The 24,545-nt window shown below is 39.8% G+C and overlaps 1 protein-coding gene across 8 annotated transcripts in view; it reads left to right on the plus strand.

Annotated features, from left to right (window-relative positions):
• ANO4 (anoctamin 4) overlaps positions 1-24,545 on the plus strand; it is a 145,890-nt gene that overhangs the window by 75,152 nt on the left and 46,193 nt on the right. For 5 of the 8 annotated variants that reach the window (XM_082238633.1, XM_082238631.1, XM_082238636.1 and 2 more), the window contains 4 exons: positions 4,319-4,455; positions 5,670-5,828; positions 21,814-21,914; positions 22,098-22,199. In XM_082238633.1, the coding sequence (XP_082094759.1) occupies positions 4,319-4,455; positions 5,670-5,828; positions 21,814-21,914; positions 22,098-22,199 (499 nt within the window). The remainder of the gene's footprint in view (positions 1-4,318; positions 4,456-5,669; positions 5,829-21,813; positions 21,915-22,097; positions 22,200-24,545) is intronic. The other 3 variants (XM_082238634.1, XM_082238637.1, XM_082238635.1) reach the window with 2 other exon arrangements.

The following is a 24,545-nucleotide window of genomic DNA, read 5'->3' on the forward strand; positions in this document are numbered from 1 at the left end:
TACATTTTTTAATGTGATTTCCCCAGGAAAATTGTGCACATAGAGGGAGTTTTTTTCTCCCAATGTTTGGGTGCATACACTGTTTCATGTGCACCGATACTCATATTTTTATGAGAAGGCCCCAATGCTTACTTCCTTAACTATACAGCGGGGGGGGGGGGGAGAGCACCTGCGGCATCTTGGCTGAATGTGACCATTAGCCTAATTTCATGAGTGTGCCAAGGAAGGGGTGGCAGAAAAAGAGAGAAAATGGGGTACTTTGCCCCCAACATAGTGTATCTTGAAAGAGAATGCAGCGTTGCAGAAAAATGGTTTCCCAGCCCTGCTATTGCATACAGTTGTGCACTTTAAGTAGCACTAAAAATAAAACATTATCATGCCTACGTTTTTCTCAATTGTAAAAAGTTCTCAACTGCGTCTTACTCTCTCTTTCTTTTCCCAAGTGACCCACCCTTTGTAATTAGATATTTAACCAAATGTGAGCAACAAATAGGAAATATTTATAAGAAAAGAGCAAAAAGTGAGCTGGTCTATTGGTTGTTGAAACCTGTTGCATTTTTATATTACGTACTACCAGACATTTAGAAAGCCTGGCATTATTGTTCAGACTAGTTAGAATTTTAAAACCAAAATATTAGTTCAGAAAGCCATAATTATTTCACTCCAGTTCTCAAAACAGGTTTAAAGGTGTGTGGGTATGTGACAGGCATAAGTATTCCTGGTGTTAATATAATTTACCACTGTTTCACAATTTTGTGTTTCTTTTTGTGTTTAGATTTAACTTTACAGATGTAGTTTCTAAAAGTCTGGTTCAAAATATTTCTTATTAGTTGTGATATGTTTCTATTCTATATGCATTTCATTTTGATATTGTTCATTTTGATAGATATTTAGAAAAAAATGTTGATGGTTTAGATTGCTGTTGTTTTTCAATTGTTTACCTTAGTTTTGTAAGACACACTGTCCTTTTACTGTAAAATGTTTATAGATAGGTAGTTTACTGTAATCACGTGTTTTTGTTTTGCTTTGTACATGAGCTGCCTTGGGAGGCCCTAAAAAGTGGCATGGAAACATTTTTAATACATTTTGTCTGGAAAGAGCCAAAATAGATTATTTACCAAAGCAGCTCACATTAATTAAAAGGGAACACACAGTGCTTAAAATAACACTTTGTTTACAAATGAAAAGTCACATAAAGAAGAAGCAATGAAGCATTTCACTCCTTTGAACAAAAATTCTCCATTTTGGTCCTTTACTTTCCAGGCTTTGTAGTGTGATGGCGCACATGGCAATAAGTTCAACAAGGCTGCTGAGAACTAGTCAGTATTCACACTCTTGGAATGGAGTTATTTATTAGTTTAGGAATTCCAAGAGACAAGAGGAATTTATTTATTTGCAGCTGCTCCGAACTGCAAAAACAGATTTTTGTGTTATGTACACTACTTCCAGATAAGCATGCATAGTATTGAGCAGCAAATTCAAATGTGCTCTCCTTCATAGGGTTGTAGCCTTTATGTGTCAAAAATAAAAGTGGCATAGCAAGTGTACACCCCTAAAAAAAAGTAGGCACAAAATGCTTACATTTGTGGTCCCTACTTGTTACTTAGAAACCACATTTTTCATGCTGTTTTTTTAAAAACATGGATTTGTTTCTGTATTCTTGCATTATATTATCTCACAATCTTAACTTTAGCATTGTTAGATGCTGAACAATAAAAACCATGGCAAGCCAGCAGCCATTGCATTTCCCCCCCTTAATCTTGGTGAAAAACAGATTTCTTTTTAACATGTTATTCTGTTGAACTTTTGGCTGCCATCCTCTCTAGAATGAAAACTAAGCAACGAAAGATCACACAAATGATACCAGAAGCTATTTCAAACATTTCCCATTAGTACTTGTGCCCTTGTGAACTCTAGCTCATGTAATAGTGTGTCTGTCTATTATAATGAAAAGGGTTTAACAATATTCTGCATTCAACTTGAACATTACATTTTCCCAGTAAGCACCGTTTGCATGAACCTGTTTAAAATGCAGTCTTACAGAATGCAGCCACCAAAAACCATACCAAGTCATAAAAACCATAGCCAGAGTCCTGTCTGTGGATACAGTGAGTGATGTATCCACACACAGAACAGTTGGTGTGGGAACCAACCCGAGTGGTGGCAACCCTGGACTTAATCAAGATTGGGTCCTGTACTTTGTAACTTGTTCATAAATGAACTAGAATGAGCAGTGAGGTAGCCAAGTTTGCTGATGATACTAAATTGCTCAAAGCTGTTAAAACAAAAAGAATCATAGAATTGTAAAGTTGGAAGGGACCCTTAGGATCATCTAGTCCAACCCCCTGAGACTGTGAAGAGCTTGAAAAGGACCTCTCCAAACTGAGTAGAATGGGTGCTTCCCCATTTTTCCACTCCTACCTCCTGAATTACTTATAGCAGTGTATTCATAATTAAACATTCTCTCTTGATCTTCCCAGTGCCTTACTCAGATATTATTAGTATCAAAACTGAATTTAGCATTCTGGTGCATAGAGTCAGTGCTGTAGAATGGGTGGCTTAATTACAGTTAATGGCACAGGTGAATTTCCAACATTAAAATAATCCAAGTAAAAAAAGGAAAAGTATGCCATATCCTTTTAAAGTTCTTTCTTTCTGAAAAAATATATATATAATCAAATATTCTTTTTTTAAAAATGTTGAAAGGTTAGCTATGTTTTCTGTTGAAATTGCCACACCAGGGTGCAAACGGATATGGATTCTGTTCTGTTAATGTTCCTGGACATTCTCAGAAAATAAGGTGGAGCGAGGAGGAGAAGAGATGTGTTGCTGACTCACTCACTGTGTGTAAGATGTCACACTGTGAGGATAGTCATTGGCAGTCTGGTGAATGAACCACCCGGACTAAATGCTTACCTGATGTTGGTGGATGTATTTTCAGCAGCCTCTGAACAAAAGGGAGCAGATTTGGTAATGGAATTCTTCCTAAAAATCTGTAGGGAGGGAAAGGGATGCGGTGCGCTTCACATCAGTTTTGTGCTTCTCCTGTGCAGTGCGTCCAAATGCACATATGTAAAAGTTGGATTTATGAGATTATAAAACGGCAATGAGAAGCTTTTGCTGGAACAAGCTGGAACACAGCCTATTTGCTCATTCAAAATGTTTGTAGTAATTGCACTGCTTTTGACTGCATGCAGTTTTCTAATTGTATGTGTGACGTTTGTCGGTCTCCATGTAAACTGAAATACGATGGCATATTTGAAAATAGTAGGAAAATCTGTTTAACAAATAAATTAAAAAATAACTGGGAGCTGGGGGATCTCAGTAGATGCAATAAGTAGAAAGCAAGCTTCCAGTTAGTTGTGAGCTGTTTGGAGGCACTTGCCCCATGACTGAAGATGTACTGTGCTTGTGGCAGTGAAATTTTGAACCTGATTGGCTGTGCTGCTGTGAAGGGGCGGAGTCTTTTTTCTGGACGTTCCACGCTGAGGGGAAAAACAATAAGGGAAGAGCGAGTTCAACGTTTTTCATTTCAAACAAGAATTAAAACCTTCCACAACTTTAACGATGAAGACTCCTAAAGTCCAGGTTTCAAATGAAAAGGCAGAGGTGCAAGTACATCCCTGGGTTGGGTGCATGGGATGTAGACTGCTGCCTCTCTCCTGCTGCTGGCTGCCATTTTTATTTCCCTGTAAATATCTGGAATGACACTTTGTATATTGTATTGAATAGATAATGGAAAACCTATAAATCTTCCAAGTACTACGTATGACTTTGCTCAGGATTTGTTTTCCCCAGCCTTTTTTCTTTCTTTTTTAAAGGAAAAATATAAACATACTGAGATTTGACTTTTTATACAGAGCAAACAGGGATATTTTTAAAAAACCTGTATGCTATATTTAGCCAGGCACAAGTGTTAGATGCTATTTGGAGTCATGTTTTGCCATTTTTAAAGCAGGGCTTTGTCTCAGCAAACTTTGATGAATAAATTTGGGTGGAATTCCATCCAGAGGTTACAAATCTACAAGATTCAACTGAGGGCTGGAAACACTTTGCGGAGGGAAACATGCACACCAGTCACCACTGCCTTGAAGCTGCTGTGGTCATTCAGTACCACCTTTGACCCGTTGGCTACATTATATCATTGTTTTGGATTTACTTATTAGCACTATGAAACAGATAATTTGTGACATGCAAATTATTTATGTTGACTTTGATGTCTGAAACATACACAAAGTTGAGATCTTATTTCATGTTTGTGAGCAAAGCCAGTATTACTTTCAACGTTAATGTATTATTTTTTATTATTGCTTTTTAGTAGCCAAGGATGTCAATATTTTCTTTGATGAATTAGAAGGCATAGCCAGCCCTTCCAAGGATGATGAATCTTTGCTTCACCATGGTAATTTGACCAGTACTTCAGAGGATACTAGCAGATTGGAGGCAGTGGGAGAGGTAAGAAGCTTTATATGTCTCATTTATTTGTGGGTTTCCATTGCTGAAATTCAGGTCATCTCTGATTTTACAAAGGTTTGCTGGGCATATAGTTTAAAATGACTTCGCAGACCCACCCAGTCATAAAGTTAACACTAAAATCAAAGTTAACCATGATTTCATTAATCTGCAGACAATGGAAGAGAGGTTCCAGACATTATTCTTGACTATTTGAAATAAAGCAAGCAGATTTATCAATCTCTTATATCTAACATACATTGTGCATGAAGGTGAAAACATCAATTTTTTTCAAATGGACTTGTAGAAAATAATTATAAGTAAATTATGCTCGTTGGCATATAGATTTGTCAGTATTTGAGATATGACACTGCTTCCCTTTTCTCCTTTCCTTATCGGGTTTGCAGCCTGCCTAAAACGTCCCCTAAATGTGCCAATATTTGTTAGTTGGCTTGTTTGTTTGAGAACTGTTGTGGTCAGGGTTGATTCGGCTGATCTGGCTGGCTAGGTGGGTGTCCCCTTCCTCCCTCACCGCTCCATGTGCGTCCCTCCCGAAGCTGCGTGCTCGGTGGAAGAGGACGACTATCCTAGATAGAAGGAGTGTACCGTTCTTCGGTCAAGGGTATACAATAGCTGCGCTCCCCTGCTAGAACCTCCAACTCTCTCTCAGCCTACTTCATAAGATTGTTGTAGAGGAAAGAACTATGCATGCCATTCTTGTGGAAGGGCATATTATAAATATTATATTTATTCTATCCTGCCTTTCTGTCCTGCACAGTAGGTAGGTAGTAAACAAAATTAAAAACATAACAGTGCTAGTAATTAAAAAGTAATAACATTCAGGTAACAGCAAAAATAAATTTAAGTTGCTATTTATTCCAAAAGCATGGGTATCTAAATGTCAATGGGTCACATGAGTCTCCTGAGTCAGGGAGTTCCGCAGTTGAGTTCTGCAACTGATAGGACCCTGTCCTGAATACCTGCCTGCTGAGCTTCTGCCATGGATGAGATCTGGCAGACTGGTTCATATGGGAGATTCTGATGAAGTGTGATTCATCTAGCTGTATGATGCAATGTTAATCTGATAACTTTAGTGATTATCATGTAATAGTTTTATATAGCAGACCTTTATATTGAAATCCTTTTGTTTGCGTGAATAGTGTTAAATCAAACACTAATATAAAGAATGGAACAAATGATCTGATTTTTCTTCGCAGGGAGTACCAGAAAAAAATAAAACCAGTGGACTGTATTTTAGGGATGGGAAATGTCGGATTGACTACCTCTTGGTATACAGAAAATCCAACCCACAGAATGAGAAAAGAGAAGTTTTTGAAAGAAATATCAGAGCAGAAGGACTTCAAATGGAGAAAGAGGTAAGAAGGATCCCCTAGGAAACATTTTCAAAATTCAAATCTGCTTGTAAACTTTATGCAAACAAGGATATTCCCATGCAATTAATGATTTAACGCATTTGATCCATGACCCCTTTTCATTTTTTTTTTGTAGTTATACTAACCAGCTTGGCATGTCCACTCTAAACATTTCAGTTGCCAGACCTGCTCCCACTATTCCTGACTATTGGCCAGGCTTGCTGGGGCTGATGGGACTTGTGATCCAAAACATCTGGAAGAAATCATGTTGGGGGTGGCCGATTTAGGAGCTGTAAGAATGTGACAATGGAGTTGTAAGAAACTTGCAAAGCCTTAAGCACTTTGCACAGGCTATTCTTCATGAACCTGCCACAGTACATTTCTCTCTCTATTTGCTTAGCTATATACTTTCTTTCTTAAAGTATATATGACAAACTCAGCATGTAAAAATTACTCCATTGTTGCACACTCTGAAGACTCATGAATTCTACGGCTTGCTGCCAAAGACTGTATTTTGATGGTTTTTCTTTAGCTGTGTAGCCCATAATTCTAATATACATTTATTGCATAGAATCAAAGGGAAAGTTTTACAATATTGTTTCTCAGTTTTTACAACCCAGAGTCTTCACTCCTGAAATATGCATTGTTAAACAATTCCACTTGAAGACTATTGGAACAGGCTTTTGTGTCTACAAGTCATAATGAAATAAAACACTGCTATGCAGTATTGACTGCAATGATAGAAGAAAGTTAAGAGCATTACTGTTTCCAAAGCTAGGGTGCATTTTTTCTTGGAATGGTCCTTTCTCAAGCTGTGCAACATATACATCTCAAACAAAACTCCTGACATTTCATTATTCACTTCCTTTCATTTTATTGTCTCACTGATATCCAGCTTTATTTCTCATTCATTCCATTTGATTTGGTGTGTGACTTCTTTTGTAGTTCGGCATCACTCAACATTTCTAAACTTCAGGATGATCAAAATGAGGTTTTGTTGTTTTAATGTGGATTTTAAGCACAGGTGTGGATCTCAGCAAAACACTGTTACCTGTGTGTAAGTAAGTCTGTTGCTAGAAGAAGAAGAAAAGGGGATTTCCACTGGATAGGAACCTTTGAGCTCTGTTAGGGTGTCAGGTTCTCTAATGCACTAATAAATCTGATTTTAATTTTTTTTATTTACTTATTCATTTAATTAGATATTTGTAGACTGGACTTTTCAGTGAAATACAGCAAGGCAGCATTCAATATACAGAATTACAGTAACTTTGCTAACAGCAACAGTTATAAGCATCAAAGCATATTAAAGGAAGGCACATGAGAATGCCTTCAGAGCTAATGTTAAAAGATGTCCAGGTTCAGATAGGTGTAGATACTCGTCCAAATGACCAGTATCCAAACCATTTAGCATAGGATAGTCTTCAAACCTTTGCAATCAGAGACTCACCTTTAAGCCAAACATGTGTTTGAGTATTCATTTCTTACTTGCTTTTTGAAAAACCATATATTTATATGTTGGTAATACTGCTGTTGCACCCCACCTTAGATCATACTGTTTCAAAAGCCAAAAACAACTGTTTGGACTGTGCCCAGAAATGTAATATGATCTGATTGTCCAGCAGCCCCAACAAGGAGTCTAGTGGAGAATTTCTCAGGCAGCCATGTTCTGTAGCACCTCTAGTTTCCTCCTTACTCAGCGCTGCTAGAATGTTTTGAAGAAACTCAGCGATGTAGAGGCACTATTGAAGTGCAGGAACTGAACACAAGAGTCCCAAAAGTCACACTCCCAAGCAAGAGTCCAAAAAGTTAACCAATCTATTTTGCACACACGCAGATACACAGAGTACATAGCAAAATAACCTATGTATTAGGATGAGTTGGCAGTCATAGAATAGTGCAAGTAGATAAATAGGTGCCGCTGTGGCAGGAAGGTAAACAGTGTTTCTGTGCTCTCTGGCACTCATCACAGTCCTTCGTTGTGCCAGAAGCGGTTTAGTCATGACCTGTAAAGCTGTCTCCTGGCTCCCTCGGCCTGAAAAGTGAGAGGAGTGCCACACCGCATCGTTGCCTTTGACTGGGGGGTCCTTTACCCTTTTACCTTACTATAGAATAGTGTTTGGTATCATTCTCTACTAGGTGTGGGAAACCTTTAGCACTCTAGATGCTTCTGAACTACAACTTGCATCATCCCTGGCCCTTGACTATGCTTTCTGGAGCTGATGGGAGTTGTAGTTCTGCAACATCTGGAGGGCAGATGCTCTACGCTGCAAACATAGTAAACTTAGAAGTTTTGCTATTGCCTCATTCACTTGCAAGGTCTACCCTGGCACTTTGGCAGATGATGGCATGACTGCTGCTCTGGAAATAAAGTCCTCAAGCCGCACTCTTATACTTTACCTCTCTACTACGCTACTGAGAATACTTCAGGACAGTGCTGGTTCTGCCACAGCCATGCCACTATTTCCCAGGGTAGCTGCTTTGATTATAGCTGAAGTGAATTATTGGGAAAGGAAGTCGTTTTCAGCCATATCCTTTTTTCATAATGTTTTGGCTTGCAAATAAAAAGATGATTTGCAAAATGTAGCCTGGGGAAAAAGATCAATATGAAATATGACTTAGACAAACTAGGAACCGTCCAGAGAATTAAGTGCACGTAAAAGCCTTCTTTTCAGAGAGGCACTTACTGATCGGATTTTAAAAGGTGATCATATGAGCACCTACATATAGAGTGGTCATTTGTTTAAACCTTTCCAGATAAATGGGCCCAAAAATAATGTAGAATCTCATTCATGGTTCCATATGGAAGCATCTTACTAACCCAAAGTAACCTTCCAGCATACATTTCCATATGATCCCCTTGAAGTCTATTGAAATTGATCCCTTTCGGTAGAACAGGTGCAGTGACGTGGCTAAGGAAACTATGACTCAGGGATTCTCTGTTTCAAATTTCACCCGTGCCACAAACTCACTAGAAAAGTTACTCTCGCCAAACATAAGTTTTTCCGTAATAGAGATGATAATACCCACTTGCCTTTTAGGATTGTTCATATTATAGCTAGTTAAGACATATGAAGTACTACACATGACAATAAAAGAAAATTGCTGTAAATTGGTGAGTAGGTGGTATATGACACCTGTTAGAATACAGGGAAATTAATAAGGACTACTCATCAAGATGCTGGAAATGCAGAAAGAATTAGAGGATTTATATCACATGTGGTGGGAATGAAATATGGCAAAAGAAAAAGAAAGGAAGAAGATTATAATTAAAATATTAGGGTATGAAATTCCTTGTCACACACATAGTTCTTGTTGAACTATGGGAAGGAATCAGTAAGACCACAACATAAATAATTAATTAATATATGATAACAGATGCTAGGATTGCATGTGCTAAGAAGAGGAGCCAGCCATGTGTTATGTACTCACCCTGGGCCAGCAGGGGGATACTGTAGATAGTTATGCAAATAAGGGATCGAAAGTGACGTTCAGTGATTGGATAGTTTTAGAAAGTTGTTACAGTAACCTTGTACTGGAGCTCTATATAAGCAGGCTGACTGAACCCTTCAGTTTATTGGTATAAAAAAAATGCATTGGCTTAAAAAAAGAAGAAGATTCAGGGAAGCAGACCTGAGTGTTTTTCTTATGACACAACGCACATGGCTTTGTTTTGGGATGTTTTACTATCCTGAGATTCATTGAAGTTCATCTTGAAGTAGGATAATGTTCACCAAAACAATTTGTGTTTTGTTTTTCAAGGGTCTGGGTTACTGAGGAACAAAATTTCTCCTCTCATTCTTTGTATTGAGCCATTTCTCATGGTTTCAGTAATATCTTTATCTCATGTTGATGTGATGAATGGAAGGAGAAATTAGAGATGTAACAAGTGCACATCCTTGAGTGATTCCTGATAACAGTCCACCAAAGGGAAGAGAGAGGCTATAAATAATAGTTAAGGATAATAATAATAATAATCATAATAATAACATACCTTTACATATGATTACACTGAAGAAAATGATTTTGTAAAAAGGTTTGCTCACTTTATTTTGGCACATTAAACCCACTTCCTTGCTTTTGTAACAAGCTACTTAATCCTCTTGTTAACCCTACAGAAGCCAAGGCAGTTATGATGATGATGATGATGATGATGATGATGATGTTAATAATAATAATAATAATAATAATAATAATAATAATAATAATAAATAGCAGCTCTCCCATCTGACTGTGTTTCCCTAGCCACTCTGGGTGGCTCCCAACAGAATATTAAATAAAATAAAACTTTAAAACTTCTTCTAAAAGTCAGGTAGTTGTTTAATTCCTTGACATCTGGTAAGGAGGGCCTTCCACAGGGTGGGTGCCACCACCAAGAAGGCCCTCTGCCTGGTTCCCTGTAACCACACTTCTCTCAGTTAGGGAACCGTCAGAAGGCCCTTGGAGCTGGATCTCAGTGAACGCTGAACGCTGGGGGTAGATGTGTCCCATTTCACACACCAGATGGCAGAATTATTGTTGATGTTTTAGCCATAGCATACTCAATGCAGCATTGAAATGATTGTTGGAAAGAGTAAGTTGATTTTCTGAATCTAAGTTTTGTTTGCAAAGCTGGCAGTTAGAAAAAATATATATTGTAAACTCTGCAAATGTGAAATGAACCACAGGGAAGGAATAAACATTGAGTCACCGATGCCACTCTTAGCATTTCTTGTGTTGCTTTTCTTAAATAATTCTCATATCCACTGGCAGAGGAAGAGGAGTGTGGGGGAGCACACCGCCCCCAGCAGTGGGATCCCAGTGGGGTGCCATCGTGGCTCCCCCCACCCACGCTGGGCACCACGCCCCCTCAGGTGGCCCACCATGCCCCCAGGACATGCGCCATGCCCCTGTGGGTGGCCCGCCATGTCCCCGGGATGCTTGCCAGCCTGGCCCCCGCCTGCTCTCTGCCCCCCGGTGCTGGAGCATGAAGCTCTGCCACTGCTCACATCACTGACTTCTACTTAGCACTTTTTTTGCTCACATTGGACACAATTAAAAACATTTTGGAGAAAGGAGGCGGCCACTAAGAAACTGGCTAAATCATCCTATTTATGTTTTACATACTTCTTCACATTTGTTTAATAACATGCAGCTTGTTGAACTCCTCTACAAAATTCCTTCTGTTCAGATAATGGTGTCTCTGGCATTGACTTCAAAGGATCAGTGTGATTTCACCCTGCATGTTTAGATATTTTAAACTATTAGATACTCATCCAAATTTGAAAGGCATATCCCTCCTCATTCTATTTTGGAGTTTTGGTGATAATGACACTCCAGACAGAAGGCAGAAAGCTTGTTCCCAAATAGATACAAGGAATGGATGAACACCCCTCTGCTTGCCATTGGGGATTATGAGCATTCCTTGTGCACAATTCAGAGACTTCAAAGGATTTTGCAAGTGCTCCAAAAAAGAAAGAAAGAAAGAAAGAAAGAAAGAAAGAAAGAAAGAAGTTGCAGACAAATCCTCCATTATTATCCTAGGTAAACAGTGGTAAAAAGAAATAAGTCACTCAAGAATTATTAAACGCTCATATGTGAAATTGCTGATTGTCCAACAATATGGTCTCCATACTAAAGAGCTAGGAAGCAGCCAATACAATTCCTTTCTCTAAAATGGGATCCTGGGAATTAGAGGCTAGTAAATTGTTGGAAGGCATGTTTAAGCATATAGGAAAAGCCTATACATAAAACATATAGAAAAAGAATAAACATGGTTTCTGCAATGGTAAGTCTTGTCTCACTGACCTTTTAGTGTTATTTCAGAGTGGGAACAAGCATCTGGATGGGAATTATCCAGTAGACATTATATATTTGGACTTTGAAAAAGATTTTGACTAAGTCTCTCATCAAATGGTCCTTGGGAAACTTGGGTGTCTGATCCAGCAGGGCTTTTATATTCTTACAGTTCTAACACTGTGGGAGAAGAAAACAATAATAAATTGTTATTATACACAATAAGGCATGTTCCATGTTATTTCACAGAGCTAGATTGTGTTACACCGGGGTGGTTAACGATAAAAAATGCAATTGTTAACAAATAAAGCAAAGAAATATTATAAATATTCACAACAATCATACTGTTACGAGTTATGGGGGGACAGACCACCCCATAACCTCTATATTCAGTGAAGGGTTATAATTTGAGGGAACTCATAAATTCATGAATTCAGCAAGGATGGAAATAATACTAGCCAACTTCCTCATGAGGTCAGCCTGGAAACGGTTTACTGGGGGGCGAAACAAAATGGTAAACCATCAGCAAAACATCAGACTTTTGAGGCAGGGTTACTAAGGTAGGGTTACTGTTGGCCTGATGTAAGCAACAGTGAAAAATTGCCTTTTGCAATGGGCTTGAGAAGCAGATATTTCCAGGATGAGCTGAAGTCCTCCCAGACATTTGTTCTTTAATTACCTTTGAGATTTTCATCTTGTGAAGTGGCAGGTAATCCATGAGGGCTTAACTTTTAGAAGACAGCCAAAGATCAGTCACCCTAGGCAAAGGTTTCTTCTAGTTTGAAATGCAAAACCATTAACAGAGTAAATGTAAGTAGTCCCTTATGGGATTTAATAAAGTCCTTGTTTCAATAATGATATACAAACTAATGAATACCTATTGAGCAGGTAAGGGTTCACTGCCAGCTATCCTTTTCATAGACTTCACAATGACTTGTCAGCCAAAAATGAGGCATTAGAATGCATAACTTTATCTCACTCTTCCTTGAATCTTCTGGGGAATGCCATTTCTTCCCACCCAACCAAAATAGGCTACAATACCACCCTTCAAATGAAGGGCCCCCAAAAGAAAAGTCCTTGCCTGGTGCTTAAAAATAAAGGTGGTACCAGGCTTGCCTCCCTGGGCAGAACATCCCACAAGTGGGGTGCCACTACTGTCAAAATCAAACCCTGTGGAACCTCACATAGAGTTTCCATAGGGCTGAACAGTGCTAAGTACCACCCTCTCAAAATGACCACCACAAAGCGGTGCCACAAACTTGCAACTCGGATAGCTGTTCCAGAAGAATACCATGGTTGGTGGTATTGAAAGCAACCGAGAGACCAATGGTTTTTCTGGATTTTTTTTATAATAGCAGCAGACACCTGCCCAGCTTGATAAACTGCTTTTGAAATTATCATGTATGGAGTTGCTATGGTTGGAGGGAGGGGAGTCAGAAGTGTGCCTCCCTTGAGGATGTGAGACTAAAAGCCCCTCTATCTCTGGAAAGTGGAAGCCATCCCAATGCCAACTATAGCTTTTGTAGTTCAACATCTCCCTGCTGGGAACATGCTTTACCTAATTACATCAGTGTCTACAGCTCCCTGCAGCACGATGAACTATTTTAACATCCATTTCCAGAGGCATGAATCTATTACACTAATTATATTCCTGTATACTTCAAACCCTTCTAAATGGTATTTTTCCTCCATGAATTAAGATGTCTTTGAAAACAAAGATAGAAGCAACCATAAAATGCCCTAAAGTGGTTGCCTACTTTGTCCTATAAATTTAAAATTTCTGCTTGAGGTAAATTCTGTGCTACGGTGCCAAGATGCCTCCCTGTGAGGAGAAGCAGTAAAAGGGTTGAGGCATATAATTTAAAAAAAAATACTCTGTATCTACCACAAATATGCATATGTGATGTTTCATGTATGTGTACCTGCCAAAGAGATGTGTGTGCACTTGTCAGCCTTCTCTGACGTTGCTTATCCATTAGGCATGTTGGACAACTGAATCTTCTTGCAACCTGTGGACTTGCAACCAGTATCTGGTGCTGTTAAAACTGATTGTGTCCTCCATCTCTCTTGTGGCTAAGAGCATGCCCATTCCCTAAAATTAGTTTGCTAGCCTACTAGATAGTGTTTGGGTTTTTATGTTGGGGTGGCAGTCAATTAACAAACTTTTTGTTTATGATCTGTCTGATAAGTATGTGTAGATACATTCAAATTTGTCATCTGAGATTTTAAAGAACTCAGGCTTGAACACTATTGCAAGGATAGCAAACGGAGAACATCATAGAAATGCATGTGCAGTTTGCAGCACTGAAGTGACCTCCCCATGGTGCAAACCTGGCCTGGGCAGTGTCTATGGAGGTCCTGGCCTCCCAGATAACAAGACCCCATTCTTAGCCTTTCTGATGTGGTCCAAAGGATAGCAGAGCAATACATTTGGCACCAGCTTGGCTTGCAGGTATTGCCAGAAGGAGACATACCATGTGTGGAATGTGCAGTGCCATATATCAGCTTCTTTGTAGAAGTCTGCACATGTGGATTATCAGAAGGGGAATGGCACCAAATATTTTAGTTTGTCCCAAGTTGCGACATCTGTAGTTCTACAACAATATGTTTCTAAACCATAGGGATTTTCTAAGCATTGCATTGCATGGTCCATTAGTTAAATTCTGGGGGTGGGGCACATGGAAAAACTAAACTGAGAAAGCTAAATATAAAGAACCTTATAATGTAGTTCCTTCTGAAGTCACGGTCCTGGAAGCTACATAATGTACCTACAAGCGAGCAAGGACTTGCGCACTTCCATGTGTATGTGGTGAACCTGCAAATTGTTAGAGGGACTGAGCCTCTAGAGAAGAAATAAATGTGTACCCATCAGAATCTCGTTTTGTTTAACTTTTCTATTGCAATAATCAAATCTGCTTGCAGTGAAATGTGGGTGAGGCAGAATGTTCTGTGTAACTTTCGCAACAACAGACACTTGACAGTTTGCTAGCAATTCTACTATACTAACACAAGTCATGTGATTTATTTATTTTTGTTCTCAAGAGCCATAGCAAATATATCTTAATTTGTTTTGCTTTGATGTTTTATGCACTTCTCATGTTCTAAAAAATGAATGTCATGGTTTCTAAAGTGAACATTCTTTGAAGAACTGACTAAATGTTGTCTGTTTTGATCCTCGTGTCTTTAAAGATGCTTTGTTACAGCAAGTCACTGTTACGGCAGTGCTCAAAGCCCCAAAGATGTTAATTTCATGAAGCAAAAGTATTATGTTTTTTACTTGGATGCATAATGATATGCTGGCAACCCAGGCTTTGAATTTAAAACCTCACACTATACAACTAAAGAATCCAAATTATCCCAGTATAATGCAGAAGGCATTGCATACATTTACACAATTTGCAACCTTTGTCAGTCCAATTTATTTAGGGTTTTCTTACAGAATTTAGCGGGGGAGGAGATTCAGTTTTTATAAAGGGCTGACAGGGGTGGAGCAGGGTGGCTAGATACAAAACAGGAAGTAGAAAGTGCAGCAGATGCATTAGAATTTCACTTGTTGCTGAAATTCCCTCTCCTACACAGCAGGCACAGAAGCCCTCTCCTCTTTTTTACCTGCCCACACTAGTGAAAAGCCACGACATAGCAGAGTACAGCCACACGCTGGCAGCAGTGAGGTTGATGGTTGTAGCTTTATAGAGACAACACGAAATGGAATGGGATGCTTCTGGGCTTCTAGGTCATGTGGCCACTATGATTACACTTAACTGGATGGAACCAATGACTCTTAGGCTCTTTTTCTTCTATTGCAGCAGTCTGTAGTTTCTAAAAGGAAGACTGGGATAAGGTGGGAAAATGGAAACACTTTTTCTTTCTCAGGAGTGAGATGCAAGGACATGGGGAATATCCACAGGGGATTTCAGGAGTCTTAAAAGGTAAAGGTACCCCCTGACCATTAGGTCCAGTCACAGACGACTCTGGGGAATCTCCACAGGAGATTTCAGGAGTCTTATTAGCTTTTCGCAAAAGTGGAAAAATAGGCTCAATGAGCTGAAAGGATGATGAGGTAACATAGGTGTGGAGGCAGACAGAAATTGGGGTAGTTTACCAAATGGAAATATTCACTCAGTATCTGAAGCCCCCACAGACTTTCCTTGATAGATTAGCAGATATTGCAAATATGTTCTCAGTTTTTTCTCCACAATTTTGTGTACTAAGAATTTGTTGTTTTGGGTTTTTTTTAAAGTCGTACTTAAAGCTGAATTATTTATTTCAGCTATTAGATTTCTCGGCTTGCTTAACAGTTAGATCCTATGCATGCTTTCTCAGAAGCTCCACTGTGTTCCATGGGACTTGAGTCCTGTGGCTTGCAAACTATTTACAGTGGTACCTCGAGTTAAGTACTTAATTCGTTCCGGAGGTCCGTGCTTAACCTGAAACTGTTCTTAACCTGAAGCACCACTTTAGCTAATGGGGCCTCCTGCTGCTGCTGCGCCACTGGAGCACAATTTCTGTTCTCATCCTGAAGCAAAGTTCTTAACCTGAAGCAATATTTCTGGGTTAGCGGAGTCTGTAACCTGAAGCGTATGTAACGTGAAGCATATGTAACCCAAGGTACCACTGTATTCAGATTACAGGCTAATAAAATATCTCAGCTTCAAACTTCAAAATAATACTTTACCAATAAGATAACTCCACATATTGGTAGGATAACTTGTAAAATCAATTTGTAAAATATATTTGGAAAATGCGTCATTCTTTTTAGCAAGTGATCTCCCCCATACCCAACAGTTGTTTTCTACGCCTGAATATTTTCAGGTCTTACAAGCAAGCCAAGACTATTTTCCTCTTCTTGACTGCATAATTTAACTGCTGCTTAAGTGGGAGTGTCATTTGAGTGTGACAAAACCTTTTTTTATTTTTGTTATTCTAAGAGAAAATATGATGAAATATACTGTTGATAAAAACCTTCCCTTGGTACAACTTGTTTTAGTCTTATAAGGAACGGGGGGGGGGGATCCTATCTGAAGTTCATAAATCTATTGTGAGCACTGCAGTTTTAACTGGCGCAGAGCTGAAATTTTATGTGGTTTTTGAAGAGTGCAAAAATCTCATTGTTGCAGTGGTGAGAAGAATGTGGTTCTTTCTTGTGTGGTGTGGGGAGCTGTTTGTTATAAGCACGTAGGGATTGGCCAGGCGCAGGCCTTCCAAGGGCGCAGACCCAGGCGGGTGTAAAAATCGGGCCTCTCCATGCCTATACAGCTCCTTGCCAAGGGTGCAAAGGAGCCTGGGTACGCTTCTGGTTCTAAGTAATAGACGCTTATCTTTGAAGATGTTTTGTAAGCTTATATGCATAGTGCAGCACCCTATCTCTCGACCCAGACTTAAGTGACTTGGCTGCTACCTACTTTTCGCCTGTGCTCCATCATGATCACCAAAATATGCTGAGAGCACTTGCCTATTCGTAGCCTCAATAAATCAAACGTGAATGAAGGAGTGTGCTCAGTGACCTGTTTCCACCTATGGAATACCCTGCTTTTGGCAGAGCTCATGCCTAAAATGCTAGAGGAAACAAATACATGGTTTTAGTTTAACAGAAGAAGAAGAAGAAGAAGAAGAAGAAGAAGAAGAAGAAGAAGAAGACACAAAAAGAACACCTATACCTGTAAATAATAGCTAGAACTTACAGGTACAAAAAACAAATGCAATGTCTCAGTTTTAATATAAATTTGCATAGACCTTATTGTAGTTGCAGAAAGACTTTATTATAGTTTCTCTTCTGTGTGCCTTGCAAATACTGTAGGAATATTGCAGGTGAAGTGGATAATTAATTTCACCAATGTGCATCTCCTGAAGACTCCAGAAACTAATACATGAGCATCTTTTCAGTCTCATCAGCATCCTACATCTCTGCAAGAGTTAAAATACTGTAATGATAGGCTCGCAACATTATACAGGAGGCAGCAACTAAAACCATCCCAATGAAAAAAAAATGCAAGAAAGCAAAGTGGCTGTCCAACGAGGCCTTACAAATAGCGGGGGAGAGAAGGCAAGCAAAATGCGAGGGAGATAATGAAAGATACAAGAAATTGAATGCAGATTTCCAAAGAATAGCAAGGAGAGACAAGAAGGCCTTCTTAAACGAGCAATGCAAAGAAATAGAGGAAAGCAACAGAATGGGAAGAACCAGAGATCTGTTCAAGAAAATCGGAAATATGAAAGGAACATTTCGTACAAAGATTACCATAATAAAGGACAAAAGTGGTAAAGACCTAACTGAAGCAGAAGACATCAAGAAGAGGTGGCAAGAATACACAGAGGAATTATACCAGAAAGATATGGATGTCTCGTACACCCCAGGTAGTGTGGTTGCTGACCTTGAGCCAGACATCCTGGAGAGTGAAGTCAAATGGGCCTTAGAAAGAAAGGCAGTGCCAAAGAATGCTCCAACTACCGCACAATTGCACTCATTTCACACGCTAGCAAGGTTATGCTTAAAATTCTACAAGGAAGGCTCAAGCAATATGTGGACCGAGAACTCCCAGAAGTGCAAGCTGGATTTAGAAGAGGCAGAGGAACCAGAGACCAAATTGCAAACATGCGCTGGATTATGGAGAAAGCTAGAGAGTTCCAGAAAGACATCTACTTCTGCTTCATTGACTATGCAAAAGCCTTTGACTGTGTTGACACAGCAAACTATGGCAAGTTCTTAAAGAAATTGGAGTGCCTGATCACCTCATCTGTCTCCTGAGAAATCTCTATGTGGGACAAGAAGCTACAGTTAGAACTGGATATGGAACAACTGATTGGTTCCAAATTGGGAAAGGAGTACGGCAAGGCTGTATAATGTCTCCCTGCTTATTTAACTTATATGCAGAATTCATCATGCGAAAGGCTGGGCTGGATGATTCCCAAACCGGAATTAAGATTGCCGGAAGAAATATCAACAACCTCAGATATGCAGATGACACAACCTTGATGGCAGAAAGTGAAGAGGAATTAAAGAACCTTTTAATGAGGGTGAAAGAGGAGAGCGCAAAATATGGTCTGAAGCTCAACATCAAAAAAACGAAGATCATGGCCACTGGGCCCATCACCTCCTGGCAAATAGAAGGGGAAGAAATGGAGGCAGTGAGAGATTTTACCTTCTTGGGCTCCATGATCAGTGCAGATGGTGACAGCAGTCACGAAATTAAAAGACGCCTGATCCTTGGGAGAAAGGCGATGGCAAACCTAGACAACATCTTAAAAAGCAGAGACATCACCTTGCCAACAAAGGTCCGTATAGTAAAAGCCATGGTTTTCCCAGTAGTGATGTATGGAAGTGAGAGCTGGACCATAAAGAAGGCTGATCGCCGAAGAATTGATGCTTTTGAATTATGGTGCTGGAGGAGACTCTTGAGAGTCCCATGGACTGCAAGAAGATCAAACCTCTCCATTCTGAAGGAAATCAGCCCTGAGCGCTCACTGGAAGGACAGATCGTGAAGCTGAGGCTCCAATACTTTGGCCACCTCATGAGAAGAGAAGACTCCCTGGAAAAGACCCTGATGTTGGGAAAGATGGAGGGCACAAGGAGAAGGGGACGACAGAGAATGAGATGGTTGGATGGTGTTCTTGAAGCTACCAGCATGAGTTTGATCAAACTGCGGGAGGCAGTGGAGGACAGAAGTGCCTGGCGTGCTCTGGTCCATGGGGTCACGAAGAGCCGGACACGACTAAACGACTAAACAACAACAAATGATAGTTTTATCCAGTGAGGTGTTTATCCAGTTTGTGATTGCCTATTGATGAAAGGGATGCCATAGGTCTTAGAAGATACAAATTGGTCAACATATTTCCTGGAAAATGTTTTGGGCCAGCAATTCTTCTGAATAGCTACATTTTACTTTTTTTAAAAGTCTAGAGTTAATTCTGCAGATGGGAGTGTCATGGAGGAGGACATGACTGCCTGCCTGAACAGGTGCACTCCACACTGCAGCATTTTGTTGCAGATCTTGCTTTTTAATGCCATTTACTTCAACAACGCATGCTTGATGATGATATATTGCCAAGACCTGAAAATACATTGAAGTTGCTTATATAACAATTACATTGAACCTTGAGGTATAGGCAGCATCTGAAAGAAAGTACAACTGTGTTCATGAAAGAGTTAACCAGAGATACTACCTACTGCTACATTCCAACACACCTGATGTTGGTGTCAGGCGAGGCAAGGATGGCATCTGATGTCCTCTTTCCTTGCCTCTATCAGTGGATGGAGAAAGTAGTTCCACGCTAGCCAACATCAACTACTGCCTCTGCTCCTCCTGCTGATGGTATCCAAGGAAAAGACTCTGAAATTTGGTGTTTTGGGGTGAGGAAGGGTGCTGGAGGTTTGGGATTCAATTAATCGAGGAGTTGAGGGAGGCAGGAAGCTGTCCTCCCCACCTTCTGCTGTTTACCTCGTTAGTTAAAGGTAAAGGTAATGGGACCCCTGACCATTAGGTCCAGTCGTGGCCGACTCTGGGGTTGCGGTGCTCATCTTGCTTTATTGGCCAAGGGAGCTGGCGTACAGCTTCCAGGTCATGTGGCCAGCATGACTAAACCACTTCTGGCGAACCAGAGCAGCACACGGAAATGCTGTTTACCTTCCCGCCGGAGTGATACCTATTTATCTACTTGCACTTTGACGTGCTTTTGAACTGCTAGGTTGGCAGGAGCAGGGACCGAACAACGGGAGCTCACCCCGTCGCAGGGATTCGAACCGCCGATCCTAGGCTCTGTGGTTTAACCCACAGCGCCACCCACATCCCCTACCTCGTTAGTTACTTCACCCAATTTTCTTTCATTTGAATTAGACATTCATTTATGAAGAAATATATTCGGTGGTACCTCAGGTTAAGAACTTAATTCATTCATTCCGAAGGTCCATTCTTAACCTGAAACTGTTCTTAACCTGAGGTACCACTTTAGCTAATGGGGTCTCCCACTGCCGCGTTTCTGTTCTCGTGCTGAAGCAAAGTTCTTAACCCGACTATTTCTGGGTTAGCGGAGTCTGGAACCTGAAACGTCTGTAACCTGAAGCATCTGTAACCTGAGGTACCACTGTAGTTCTTAAGAAAGTTGCAAAAGTTCTTTGTAACTTTCTTTATTCACTCTAAGCTGCTTGACCTTTAAAATGTTAAAGACAGCAAGGAACTTGAGCAAGCTTGTAAAATATATTTATCTGGATTCCTTTCTGCTGAAGATATTGTTGCTGGCTGGATTTTAGAATCCTTTGATCCTTCGTAGTGTACATGGCGAACAAGAACATAGTGTTACAATGAGATGATCTTATTCTACACATCTTGAAGAAATAATGCTGCATCTCCCCTGCATTGTGAGGGCAATGCATTTACTTGTCTTCATATTCATATAAGGAAAACAGTTGCATCACATCTATACTACGTTTGTTTGTTTGTTTGTTTGGTTGGTTGGTTGGTTGGTTGGTTGGTTGGTTGATTTATATACCACCCTTCATCAGAAGATCTCAAGGCAGTTCACGTGATAAAAATACAGGATAACAACACAAAATAAATAGTTAAAACAAAAACAAAACAATAACACCCACCCACCACCCACACAAACACATTTAAAATGTTGTAGAATATTAATCAGTCAAAGGCCTGGTTGAAGAGGAATGTTTTTACTTGACACCTAAAGATGTGTAATGAAGGCGCCAGATGAACTTCCCTGGGGAGAGCATTCCAGAAACAGGGTGTCACCACAGAAAAGGCCCATTCTCATGTTCCCACCCCCCAGACCCCTCATAGAGGAGGCGCACAAGGAAGGGCCTAAGATGATGATCACAGAGTCTGAGTTGGTTCATATAGAAAGAGGCGGGTTTTGAGGTATTGTGGTCCTGAGCTGTTTAAGGCTTTATAGGTCAAAATTAGCACTTTGAATTAGGCCCAGCAGCTAATTTGCAGCCAGTGCAGTCAGGCCCAGATCGTTGTAATATGCTCAAACCATCTTGCCGAATTCTGCACTGTCTAATCAGCAGTAAGTCCTCTTGAATTTTGTGGGGCTTATGATCAGGTAAGTGAGGTTCTGATTGCAGCCTATGTCCTTATCTCTACCTGAATGTATTTTAATTTAGGAACACTCTAAGTGTGTGTGTGTGTGTGTGTGCGCGTGCCTGTGCGTGCGTATTCTTTATTATTTCTGTGACCAAGTCTTCATTTAACCCATTTTCTGTTGCAGTCATCGTTATCAAACAGCGATATCATCTTTGTGAAGCTGCATGCCCCTTGGGAAGTACTGGGAAAATATGCAGAACTTATGAATGTAAGAATGCCTTTCAGGTAGGTCTAGTTATATCTTTGGGCTTGCCATTCTGTTTTTTAAAGCTAATGTAAACCATAAAAGTCAAATGCAAATGATTGTTATTTTCTTTTTAATGGGCTACAATTTTGACTCAGTTTCAATTTTAAATTTAGGTGGTATATAGCAGTGCCACTATTTTCATGGGGGTGTTCTGTCCTTAGGCCCTTTAACCCCTTCAATGCTGGAGCCCCCTGCATACTCGTGCCCTGCTGTTTTTTAAATGGACATTTCTTTGAAAACAATGGAAAATCGAGAAGATCCAGGTACGTATGGCAGCACAGAAAAGTGCATGCCTGTTGAACGTATCTGGCATATCCAACACCTGTAGCCTGCCAGTATGTATGCTGCCTTGCTAGAGGGGGAAAAAGCACCTTAATACTTAAGCACCTACTACAAAGAAAAAGTGTTCAAATGAAGAAGATAAATACATTTCATGACTTTTACAAAAAAAAAAAAACCACAGAGCTAAAATATTGTATAATACTAATGGCCAAATTAACTTCAAAATGTCATTTAAGAAAATTTTGGTATATTTGGCTATATATGAACTTTAAATATATATAAACATGCATTTTAATGTATTTTTAAATCTTACGCCTGCTTTATATTAGATTGCTTAGAGAGAAAAAACTTAAAATAATGTTTGTTTGGCTTATACTAATTAACATTCAAACAGCCTCTTTTTTCACCTATATAGATTTACATTAGTGTAAGTCTGTAGAATGAAATGTTGGTGTTCTTAATTTGCAGAGTGTATACACTGAAAGAAAAATACGAGTTCAGAATTTGCTGAGCAATCACAATCTGTGACCAGCTTTCCCAGATTCTAAGCAACTCTTGATGTCTCCTTCAAGAGCTGTTATGAAAGTCTGCTCTTTTAGCTATTAACTCCCTCGCCAGAGCTTAACAAGTTGGAGAGATCAAAGCTATTTCAGTGTGGATTCAGTTTTCAAGATAAGGCACACTCTTCCGAAGTCGTCTTTATCCATATTTTAAATCTCAAAAGGAAAACTAAAATTTGTCAAACTGTACTATGATTATAAACACAATGCAGTTTGTCCAGGTGAGTGCAATTTGCCACTTTCCAGGCAAAGAAAAATTTGAGCCCCTCCTGTGACACCACAAAGGCTCCTCATATGGATGAGTTATGGCCATGAGCTCTGTCCTGCCACACTGCATCTTTTCTCTTGCAAGGGGTTCTCCAAAACAAAAACGCCCAGGTGCTTTTCTGTTTGCTTTGAGGGTCTTACTGTGGCCACAGGTTTCATTATTGAAAGCATGGTGGGCACTCAATTTTGGGTAACATCTCATGGCACCCATAGCCAGGGCTCTTTAAACAGCCGTTATGAACTTTCTCTGCCAATATATTTTCTTTATTACTGGTGCTGCTGCATTTTGTAAATTAAATACATTATTGCATATTAAGCAAATCAGAATCACCTTGCTGGATTTGACCAAAGCATTCTGTTTCCAACAATGACCAGCCAGATAATTCTGGGCGATATATCAAAAGGATACAAAAGTAATGGCTATACCCTACTGCTCCCTCACTCCGCCAACTCTGTTACTTGAAAGTATACCAGTTCTGAACATGGAGGTTCTGCTTAGTTACCATGGGGCAATACCCTTAATGAGATTGCCTAATCTTCTTAAAAAAAGTCACCTTGTATAGATGACCAAATGTGGGGATAACCATTGCATGGAATGGATATATGGGAGTGTTCTCATTGATCTTCCTCCCAGCTTTCGCACATTGCTAGGCTCTTCTGCATAGAGCCTATGAAACTACATTCCATGCAGAAGGGCTGGTGGTCATATGAAGTTTCAGCAGGACCTATGGTTACGATCTCAGCTCTCACCCTCAGAATTGATTATCTCTGCATTTGGATACCATACATATTATGGTAGGGAATTACATAATTTATGAATAAGTACTTCCTTTCATTGACAAAAGACCAGAACTATCAAAAAGCAGAAGCACTTCACTCCCTACACCAGTGAGGGGAAACCTGTGCTCCCCCCAGATGTTGTTGGATTGCAACTCCCAACATCTTTGCCTCGTGTGCTGTTTGTACAATATTGTACAATAAAGCAGAATGGATATCAGGAAAGAGCCATTTTCAAATCAAATGTGCATTCTAGCCAATATAGCTTCACATTCACACAGATAAAACAAATGCAAAAACTAACATATATTTCATTTTACTAATACCAGGGTGGGCAGACAGTAGAACTGGATCTACTGGTATGGCCAGGATAGATCAGCAAGAATTTCTGACTCCCAAGGGCAGCAACAAAATGACCACCTTCCTAGCTCTAAATTATAACTGCTGAAATGAAGATAGTTCAGAGTAACCAGGAATGGAATTTTTGTGTAGAAGGACCATGAGCTCTCTTTACTTCTGGTACTCAAGAATAATTCCTGGGTTCATATTTATCAAATCTAAGTATATGCCCTTTAAACCATGCTCCACTTGGTGTATCTTGGAGGTTCTGGTAAAAATTGAAATAGATCCCACAAGCCTGAAGTCTGCCCACTCTTTTATCTAAGGGGAAAGCACTTACTAAACACTTAACTAATGCTTCTGTACCACATGCATGCCACTTCT

The sequence above is a fragment of the Podarcis vaucheri genome (genome assembly GCF_965113315.1).
Source record: "Podarcis vaucheri genome assembly, chromosome: 10".
NCBI lineage: Eukaryota > Metazoa > Chordata > Lepidosauria > Squamata > Lacertidae > Podarcis > Podarcis vaucheri.